This window comes from Montipora capricornis, chromosome 4 (genome assembly GCF_036669925.1).
Source record: "Montipora capricornis isolate CH-2021 chromosome 4, ASM3666992v2, whole genome shotgun sequence".
Lineage (NCBI taxonomy): Eukaryota > Metazoa > Cnidaria > Anthozoa > Scleractinia > Acroporidae > Montipora > Montipora capricornis.
Genome location: NC_090886.1, coordinates 19,870,834 through 19,882,242, shown reverse-complemented (window position 1 = coordinate 19,882,242; position 11,409 = coordinate 19,870,834). Strand labels below are relative to the sequence as shown.

The 11,409-nt window shown below is 39.7% G+C and overlaps 1 protein-coding gene across 1 annotated transcript; it reads left to right on the top strand.

Moving 5' to 3' along the window:
• The first annotated feature begins 532 nt into the window (after positions 1 to 532).
• LOC138045724 (somatomedin-B and thrombospondin type-1 domain-containing protein-like) lies at positions 533 to 10,659 on the top strand. Its single transcript, XM_068892315.1, has 4 exons — positions 533 to 896; positions 4,055 to 4,237; positions 5,943 to 6,051; positions 9,609 to 10,659. Exons 1-4 carry the CDS (start codon positions 581 to 583, stop codon positions 9,886 to 9,888), a joined length of 888 nt encoding a protein of 295 aa, XP_068748416.1. The 5' UTR covers positions 533 to 580; the 3' UTR covers positions 9,889 to 10,659.
• Positions 10,660 to 11,409: the final 750 nt, after the last annotated feature.

Genomic DNA, 11,409 nt, shown 5'->3' with positions numbered 1-11,409 from the left:
CCTTGAAATTTTGTTTTAATAAACTACATTGCCTCTTGTTATCGCCAATTTGGAGAAATTCCACCAGCCCCAAATGACCCAAATCTGTCAGTGACTGGTTTCTTTAATTCGCTTCCAAAGCCATGGTGAGATGCTATAAGTCGTCATTCATGGTGAAAAAGGCAATATGTGTTTATAAATAGTTGAGTGTTGTCGGCAAAACGCGATTTATGGCTTAGTGATTGTTGTATCTCTGAGATGGTTCAAGATTAGTGGGATTCAGTGTTGGTCAAGATTGCTGAGAAGCCTTCAGGCTGCGTGGACATTACCAGAATTCCTCCATTTCCCTCCCTACTGAAAGAAAAGCTGACCATGATTTAGAGAAAAAAAACAGAGATCATTGCAATTTGTAAGCCAACGCTAAAAAATTTAACATCTCTGGAATAAAAGTTATCTTGTTATTCAATCAGTATGTAAAGTTCAAAGACACGTGTTTTCTGCTCTGCCATATAATTGCCAAACATTTGATCCTTCCGGCCCCGTGACTTGCTCATCCCCGGTTAATAACACAAGCGCCAGCATCTTACTCCAGACGTCCGGCATGAGGAGAACTGCGAACTTCGCGGCAATGGAATTCCACAAACACTCGTCTGTTTTCTTTGCCATTGCCGTCGCTTTCGCCCTCAACAGTTTAGCCAACAGTCTTTGTACTCAAAAAGGAGAAGGTCAACCCGTGAAGTGCTGTGATCAAAGAGAAAATGGCGGATCACTGCTTTGTTGTTCAGGAAGAAACAGCAGTTGCGGAATGGAGGACTTTGTTAACGACGTGTTGTGCTTCTGCGACGAGTTCTGTGAAGGAGCAGGCGACTGTTGTCAAGACTTTGAAAGTATAAAGGAGCCATGTGGATTTGGAAAAGGTAGACAGCACTGACATTGAGTGATTGAGAGAGGGAATGAGTGTGTGAGTGAGTAACTGGGTGAGTGAGCTTGTTCATGGCACGTCTCATTCATAATCATTTATCACTTCTATGTCGTATTGCCGCATTTTACAATTGATGGAAGCACGCTGTATAGGGCAAAAAGCGTGACCGTGTCTTGATTATCAAATGAGTCTCCTCTTTGTGCCTGCCTTTCCGGTTAATGCAGACGGTCCGTTTTTTTTTTCGGAAGTGGAGATGACGAAAGGGCGCTGACCTTGTGTCCCTAGATTTTCTCCATGAGAGGACAATTACTTTCTTTCCCAAAAATAAAAAGTTGGGCAAGCAGCTGTAAAACACAATGGTCAAAAAGAAGGAATAGCTAAATTAGAGAAAACTGAGGCGCTACAATATTACTCGCTTAAGTTCTTTTTGAAAGCAAAAACAATTTTAATGCGATCAAATCAAGTCACACCTCTGAATAGCTATACTTAGTAAGTAAAACACCCAATGACAATAACTGATTGCATGGCACAACTAAGTTAAGTGCGGTTTATTATCTCAAATTTCCAGTAACACAAAGTATCGATTGTCTTTTTGACAGAATCCTCTGTCAAGGTCACTTTGTCCCATTTGCAAACTAGACAACACTACAAAGGATCCCTCATAAAGATGAGATAATTCCAGAGAGCAACTGTAAGAAAATGTATTTTAAAGATCATAAAAGAACTCCATCGCTCCTGTCCAGCATCAAATCGGATTATAACACAACAGTATTTTTTTATTGCCTACATTAATGTGAACACTACTCAGCTGGCGTACGTTTTGAAAAAAAGTCGTCAAAATTGTCCAGTCCAATAATCTTTAAAAAAATTAAACAGTTGACAAATTCGGAATAAAAAAGGCGATTTAGTAGGTCATATTTCGTGACGATTGAGTGCGACCAAAAATAGAAAATCGTTTAAAAGGTAGTTAACAGAAATCATCTGACCTTCTCAATGACTTTGTCATCATGAGAGGTTTTAATTATTTGGCATTTTTTATAGGTCAGTGCAACAATAACCACTTTGGATTTTAATCATGTTAAACTAATTTACAGTTCAAACAATTTGAAAAGAGAATTAGTACAATGTAAAGCAATGCGCAATCCAAAAGAGCACTGATTTAAAACAGAAAGAATAATTTTAAGCAAGTAATTTATCTCTCTCTTACGCAGGATTTATTTTGGGTTCGATTTCCCAATACATCTTGGTGATTGTCTTCAGGCCAAAAAAGGCAAACAAAAGACAGAAAACGCACATTTAGCTTGGTCCGGAAGCATTTATTTGGTTAGCATCAGTAAACACTGGAACTCGATAATGACATTATCACTATGGATCCGAATAATGGAACTAGTTATAACATAACACACCGGGTAGTCGTCTATTTACTGTCTTACCATCTAAATAAATTTGAAAGCTATCAATGAAGAACGTCTTACAAAAGCCTGCTTATGTAATAAGCAAGATAATTGCTGTAAGTTCGTGCCATAAGCAGATTCGGGAAAGTTCGCTCGAATGTCCACCATGCCATTGAGGATTTCCCAAATTCCTGACAATAGATTCCAAAAAAAAAATTTAAACAGCTCTTATTTTCGTGCTTTGCTTATGTTTTTTTGGAGATCAGAGGGACGTGGTCATCATTTTGTTACTTCCATTCAAAACGTCTCATACCCCATCATAGTTGCGTTTTGCCAGTTGACGCATAAGAACAATTTTAAAATGTTCCAGCCATCATCAGAGGAAACTGCGTCATAATCCATAAACCAATAAACCATGGTGTTTAAGGTGCTTTTCTTCATTGGACAGAAACTTGATATTTAGATTGACTCCACTTTGTCTTCAAAACTTACCCATAACCAACCAAAAACTCCTTCCTTCCTTCCTTCTCTTGAGATATCCTACCCGCGGATGGTCATATCAATCCGAATCTTTCGAAGCAAATTTACGTTTCAGATGGACATCATCCTCCTGGGGAGATGACAAAAACAACTCAGGGCATAGAGAGACCTAACGAGTCTTAAGAATTCCAAACCGGATCACAGACGCGGGTGGTAGGCGAGTTCTATCATCACTTGGATCAAAGCGAAGCGCGCACATGATGGAAAGTCAGAAATGAATGCGTGCGCAGAGAAGATCAGCCAACCGTGAATCCGGCTCCTCCGGCATTTTTTAGCACCCAGAGCCCACGATTCGTACAAATACGAAGACACCCATTTGGCTTTTCTTTTGGTCAGCACCAAGATCAGGGACTCTGGCTTCTGAGAATGCGCAGAAGAGCCGGAAGTCCGTGATTCGCGGACTTCCTGCTTTGGTTGGTGGCCAGAGACTATAGAGTGCGCGCGCGGACGCATGCTCTGGAGGTGGAGGTTAGCGCTTCAAATCGTTTTCGCGGATTTCTGGTGGACGAGCAAATACGATTCAAAAACACTACGCTTGGACGTAGACTTTTTCATAAATAGATTTTTAAAATGGAGAGGAAATTTCCGTTTCCAAAATATCCGGATACGAGTAAACGGTGTCTAACGTTGTTTCCAATCCATAAAGTCCGCGAATCTCGAATTTCCGGTTCCGCTGCGTGGACTCAAAAATTTGAATAATATGACACTTAACAGTGAGTGGTTCTGTTTCGAACCCGATCAGAGGCTGTAATCCTTATTGTGACCAAAAGAACCGCGATCTTTGTGAACGAAAATGAGATTAGAGCATTCACAATGGTATGCACAAACACACTGGAGTAGCCAAACAACCCGACATATGATTATACATCCATGACTCAACTCGTGGAAAGAAAAAAAACCCTTCTTACATTTAGCAGCAAACAAGTTTTTCAAAGCTATCGACAAAGCATTCAGAATCAAGGAAAACTTTTCATGTCGAAAGGATGAGAACGCTGATTTAAAATAAACAGCAAACGGAACGAGACACCGAGAAAACACGATCTGGAGTCTCAATGTCTTTTTCTGACTAGATTACTCTCGATTTTTATTGGACTTTCCAAGTTACGCTGAAGGAATCTTTTAACATCACTGGAAAAAAAGGACTGTGAAGAGTAAGTGTTACAGTCTGGTATAGCTACTATTTTTAATAAATGTGTACACTTTTTGTTTATCTCCACAGCGAAGCAAGACTGTAAGGTAACTCCTTGGTCAGAATGGGGTCCCTGTAGTCCACGTTGTGGTGTAGGAGTAAGTCAACGGACTCGCTCTGTTCTATTCTTACCTTTGAATGGAGGAAAGGAATGTCCACCGCTTATAGAAAACAAAGGATGCTTTAGACACCTGTGCGGAGGTAGAGAACTGGGTAAGAATGATGTGCAAAGTTTTATTCTTTACCACGTGACTCTTCTAAGGTCTTAGCCGTCGATGCATGCGTTACGAAATGAGCAAGAATTCAGGGCGAAGGAACTCGAAAACGCCGAAGAACGTGAAGGGCTCTTGCAGTAAATAATCTAGGGAAAGAGCCCTTTGCGGTGCTAAATTTTTTAGATTCCCCGTTTATAAGTTCTAAAAATACACTAGGGCTTACGATAAAAGATATTCAAAGGGAATGAATTGTAACTAACACTTGTGAGGTTTTGCATTTTCCGGTCAGTGACGATAAATTTGGGACCCGACCAACAAAAGACTTAAGGCTGGTTGGTCGTAGTCGGAGTCGTAAGAGCGCTTATGACCTGGTGAAATCTAGATTGCAGAAGCAGAAGCGGAAGAAGCAACAGATCAAAATGCTTGAAGCTTCCGACTCTGACAATGCAGTTTTCACTGGATCGTAAGCGACGGAGTCATAAGCGGAATCGGTATTCTGCTTCCGACTCCGATAGTTTGATTTTGACTAGATCGTATCGCTCTCTTCTCATCACGACTCCGACTCCGACTCCGACTCCGTCGCTGGTGAAACCAGCATTTTAAGCCATTAGCTGGGTAAATTTCACCTTGAAAGGTCACTCTTGACTGACAGCGGTTCTGGGTCATCGGGATTTTGAAGCCCTTTATTTTTAAAAGAAGGAAGTTATGGTTATCGGTATAAGATCTATGTCTTGCATTCTTCCGTCGATGCTGCAAATATTTAGCTTGACCGAGCTTTGTGATCTTGTAATCGCTGCCGGTTTGTCACAGCGGTAAAACGCGGACGGGTCAGTGGGATTTCAAACATTGCCAGATACTCCCACAAGTAGATTATTTATGCCATTTAAGGTGGCTCAAACCAATTTCAACACTTGAAAGAAACGTTCTTTAAAGGATTGACACTACAATACTTCATCATTTAACAGCAATGTTACGGTACTATATCAAATGATAATTATTGCTGAAAAAGATTCGGTCATTTTTGTGACGTAAAAAGTTACCTTGGCAACGGGAAAGCCTTGCAAAAACACCTTATATTTTGGCTTTAGCTGCTCATATTTCAAAAACGAACTTGGTGACCCCTATTTTTTTATTTCTGAAATGCAATCAGCATGCTAGAATAAAACGTTCTGCAGAGTTTATAAAAATTCTGTGGAGCCGATTAAGCACCTTAAATAATTGAAAATTTAAGGCAGCTCTGAATCCACTTCACAGAATTTTTTTAAACTTTGCTGAGAGTTTCATCTTGGCCTGCTGATCACTGAGTTCGTTTTTCAGATATGAACAACTAAAGCCAAAATATAGGGTGTTTTTGCGAAGCTTTCCTGTTGCCATGGTAACTTTTACGTCACAAAAATGACGGCATCTCGTTCAGCAATAATTGATATTTTACATGGTACCACTGTGGCTCTTTTCCAGTAGAGGAGAAAAAATCTGAATAAACAAGCATTTGGACAAAGCATTCTCTCTAGCAAAACGACTACACCAAGCAAATGCCTGTTTAAAACAATACGTAAAATCTAGCTTCAAATCCTGCATAGCATAAACCCTGCCACTTTCTCAAGGATTAATTTCACAGTCCCTGACGCCTTTAAAGTGCATTTTTTACCCCGTCTTGACTAGCGAATGTGAATATAAATCATTTCTTCATTTCTTTTCTTTAGGTTTTGCCCGCATTCTTCCCCACAAGTTCAAGAAAGACCGGGAACCATCAGTTTGGGATAAAATCCTGCCAGCACCAAAAGAAGAAAAAAAGAAGGAAGAACCTAAAAGGTAATTTTGAAGTTAAGTTATTCCATTTGTAGGCTTTCATTCCTGTAAATCATTAAAGCTTGTGAGTGTTCCTTTTCAAGCTGGCTAGTTTGTTTTGTAGAAATCGAAGCGTAGCAAACACACATGTCCAATACACTCAACTACATCCAGTCATGATGTCTAGATTCCATTGCAGTCACCGGAAGTCTTGTCGTGAAATGGAACCGAAAGTCCAATGGAGTTACCGGAAGTCTACTCACAACATTTCAAATAAGCCACGCAAAGAAGCAAGCGCACAACACATTGTAATTATCACACCTTCTTTGTTTTTATTTCATCTGTGTTAATAATAACCTGAGAACGCAGACGTATTTCCGGCGGTCGTTCGCCGGAAATACGTTTGCGTTCGCAGGCTATGTTAATAAGCGTGTGCATGACACAAAATGAAATGTTTGGCTTTCGATTATCACGCGTTTTTGTTTTTGTTTTTGTTTTTTTTTTTGCTTCATGTTTTTCTATCATTTACCTTTGGCTGTTATGCACAACGGTTCTCAATGGACTTCCACACGAATATTGTTGATCTTCAGTTCTATCTTGCGGCACAGCCACGTCTGACTAAACTTGTGTTTTTAACAACATATGAAACATATATTTGTCTTCAAAAAAATATTTCCAACCCCTTTCAATATGTACAAAAGTCGCGAAACGCGGTCGAAGTTGTCCAGAATGCCCGCCATGTGGAAATAGAGGTGTTTTTATGGTCACGTGATCAAATAAACGTGCGTTTCTATGGACTATGAATAGAACACTCCAGTGGAATCTATTCGTTGCCAATGGATCCATTGGAGTCCAATGAAACACCTTCCTTGGGCCACCGATCGACAACAAGAACTTTTCTTGAACTCTCAAACGGATAGAAAACATGCAACTCCAGTGCAATCTATTCTTTGCCAATCGATCCACTGGAGTCCAATGGAACAGTGTTTCTTGGGCCTCCAAGGTCAAGTATGATTTTTTTTTTCTCTGTTTTTAACGAATGGAAAACTTGTACCTCAACAACAACAACAAACATCTTTATTTATACCATACAATGACAACAGAGAGGGCAAAAAAACCACAACATCACATATGTAAGGTATAAAGCCACCTAGTAATAAAGAGCTAATCAGTTGTTACATGGAGGTTCAAGTATTAAGAAAAAGCAAGCACACCCGCACACATATGTCATCGTTCAAAGAAAATTGGAAAACAAAACAACAGCAACAACAACAAGAGAAAAAAACCTTAATAAGACTCAAGAATATCATTTTTTAAGGACCGTTTAAAGTTGCAAAGGCTAAGACGCTTTAGAGATTCTTCAAGATTATTCCAAAGAAAAGCTCCTTTAAAGCGAATATTAAATCTACCATAGTTTGTTCTCACGGAAGGAATACAAAATGTAGATCTAGAGACCAGCCTAGTTTCATACTTGTGCCCTGAAGATAGAGGGGTAAAGAAATCACTGAACGAAATTAAGATGGGAGCATATTTGAATGAAATTTAAACATGAAAATACAATTCAAATAATTTCAGAATGTTCGAATCTCTAAACAAAGAAGAAGTATGATCATTATACTGGGAAAAGGTAATGATTTTTATTGCCTTTTTCTGCGATACAATAAACGGAATTAGAGTAGTTACGTAAGTATTGCCCCAGATGGTGGCACCGTATATAAGACAAGGGTAAATAAGAGAAAAATACATCTGTTTTAAAATAGTAAGAGAAACATAATGATGCAACTTAGCTATGATCCCAATACCCCTAGAAATTTTCTTGCTTAACTTAAACTGATGAATGTGTTCCTTGAAATTAAGGCAGCGTTTACACGAACTCTGTTTCATTTGTAACCGCATCGATTTCGATGCGGTTACATCTTCTGTTTACATGACACCGATAGAGACTGTTATCGAAAACGTGTCGATTTGAAACCGGTGCCAAAAGTGGAGCGTTTTCAAAACGATGCGGTTTCATCTGTCGTGTAAACTGCGAAACCGCATCGATTTGAATACGGTTACTATTTTGGCGCAAAATTTGCATTGTTCAATTCAAAATTGTGAATTTAGCACGTAGTGCAGCGCTCGCATATACCATCCCGACTTGGACTTTCTGGCGAAAACGGCTCCGTGTAAACACTTCCAAACCGCATCGATTTTAACTCGGTTTGAAGTCATGAAACCGTGTCGATGTGAAACCGCGTTCGTGTAAACGCTGCCTAAGATGAGAATCTATTACTACTCCAAGATATTTGATATGGTCCTTTTGTTTAATTGGTGTTTGGTTTACTTTTAACAAGATGGTTTCAGCCGTTTTTTTTTTTTTTCTGAAAAGGGTGGAAGATAACAAAATTGGTTTTATCAGTATTTAAGGACAATTTGTTAGCACAAAGCCAATCATGGACATGTTCCGATGGAACCTATTCCTTACCAATAGATCCATTGGCGTCCAATGGAACACTCCCTTTGGGCCACAGGCCGGTTCGACTAAAATATCCGTCTCTAACGGATAGAAAACTTGTCACTCCAATGGAACCTATTCCTTACCAATAGATCCATTGGAGTCCAATTGCCCGAAACGGAAAATACCATAATACTCTTTGCTTGTCCGTCCAAAGTTTGAATAAGCATTGTTTTTGTTTTCTCTAGGGACGATTGTAAGTCCCAAGAGAAACTGAAAACAATGCGCATCTAAAATTTGGGTGGACAAACAAAGGGTTTTATGGTATTTTCACGGTTTCGGACAATAGAACCCTTTCCTAGGGCCACCGATCAACGACAATAAACTTTGTTCTAAGTTTCAAATTAATCCACTGGGTGGAGTTCAATGAAAAAGTTTTCTTGGTCCTCCAAGAACAAGTCTCTAACAAATGGAAAACTGGTCCCTCAAGTGGAATCTCTTTGTTACCAATGGCACCTTATTATTTTTGCTTAGTTTTCACAACAGTCTAATGGGTAGTTCCAGCCCAATGCCGGATCCCCAAACACTGGATCCCGGATTCTGGATTCCAAATTCATGGGTTCCACCAAAATGGATCCGGGATTCCATCGAAATCTGTGGATTCTAGATTCCATACGTCTACGCTTTGGATTCCGCATTCCAAAGCCTCACATTTGCTGGATTCCGGATTCCTTCACATCGAGCGAAAACCAGGTGCATCGCCGATCCTGGAGCTTCAGCTGCAGTCACATCAGCGTTAGGCCAAGCGGCCTCGACACGCTGGATCCAATACAAAACACTCTTCTTTAAATGAAATAAGAAGACGGCTAGTGTTGGTTTGTTGAACGCAAGAAGTCTTACTTGATTTGAATATATTGAATTGAGAAGCTCTCACTATCATCGATTGAATATGGCAGCCGAACACAGCCATGGTACGCATTTTGCAGCATGGATATGCCTTTCCATCTCCACTATCACGTTTCCTAATTCACGTTTCATCCAATCAAATTGTCCACCAGTTCTGAACTTTCGATCGTCCCCCCTGACTCTCCTATTATGTTTATCAATCTCACTTTGTGACAAAATTTTCAACAATTTATTGCAGGCCGAGTTACTGTGTCCACTACAAAGTTTACTTCAAACATCCTCACTGCAAACACACATGGGCTGATGAATTGGACCCAAAAAAGCCGATCTGCGTGGAATGCCAACACCAGGCAATGAATAAGAAAGGGAAATGCAAGGGTCAAGGCATGTTTGGTGAGGTGACTCTTTGGGAGGCCGTTGACCTTAAGAACTGTTATGGAGGCTGGCTTAAAATTTCACCAAGGATTCATGGCTGTAAATGTGACAACGACCAATTCAGCAATTTTATATTTATATAAAGGCTGAGACAGTAGTTACCTTATTTCAGACTTTTTCATGTTTTATACAGTGCTTCTATGAGTATTTTAATCTCCGCTTTCTGTTGATTTAACTCATCGAGTTCGTGAGATGACTTCGATTCATTTGAATGTGGCTTGGTTGCAATTTTTTTCCATTTTTATGCTGCTGTGGTATTCTTGCCTATAAGAACAAAGGTGTTTTGATACGAAGTTCGATCGTGTTCAGCATAGGATAAGGAAAGAAAACTCGAAAATACAAAAACGATTTCCACGAAATAAATGGTATTAGCTTGTAAACGTAACATTGTTTGTTACTGTAACGGTGGTGCATAGCGTAGCTTTATCAAACGGCACTCAGCACTGTTACTGCCCAACTAAAGATCACAGCAAGAGGCTAACTGGAATCTCTTGTAAAAAACTATAACTAAGGCCTTAGAGATTCGCGCAAAAGTCTTCCTTTTGTGGGTCATAGGTTCGACTCCTGTGCAAGAGCACTCGAACTTTTTCTGAGGAAACCAGAAAATAATTACGCCATGAATTAATCCCTTCATGCAAATAAATTCTTTTAAAGGCTTTCATGTAGATTCAAAAATTGACGGTTTCTTTTCAATGCCGACTCCTTATTTGCAGTTGCTCCTTCTTCGACATCGTAAGCTTTAGTTACGCAATTCTATTGTTTTATTAGATATTTATACTTTTCATAAAATAAGGGCGATAACGAACGCTATGTGTAAAATAAATACTCGAATAAATTGCTGTTGTTTTTGTTAATGTTGTTTATTTCCTCCAACGGAAAGCGTCACGTTTTGTGTTTCAATTTTTAGTACGTGTGATGCTAAGAGTGGTAACAGCTATAACTTTGATATTTACCGCAGGAACTCCACTCACCCGAAAGTGATTTTCATGTTTACCTCATGATATTCACAATTGTTTATTGGTTAACGTTACAGCAAAGCAGCAAAATGAAGTCAAAGGTCCATCTAAATTACCTGTGATATCGTGTCGTATCGAACTCCTCGGCTGGTAGCTTATCTCAGTCTTCAATCACACTTGGTTGTTCAAGTGTTTTCCCTGGGGTTACATTGACACAAGGACAGTGGAACAAGGTGAACATGATGTACGCCTGTAACTTGAACCATACATTTAAATGGTTACTTTTTATCATTTCAACCCAGGTATTTTGTCAATTCAAGAATTTCGTGAAAGCTGTGGTTCCCTTTCCTGCAAAATAGAATGTCAACTGATGGAATAATTAGTCCTCCATAGCTATACCCTGCAATCAGTTGGTTTCTTTGAGTGAACCGCCGTCCAGCGCCAAGGACGAGTAAATCAAATTTGAACCGGTAAAACGAGTTAGTAAACTTGTTTTGGCGCTTGTGCGTGCGTTCAGCTACGTAACTGCTGCGTTTGGGCGAGCTTGCTGTGTAGTCATTTCCCGCGAAATAAGACGAAGTGATGTCAAATACATCACGTGGGGTGTGACGCACTTCGCACACGGAAAATCAAACGGTTGCTCACAGT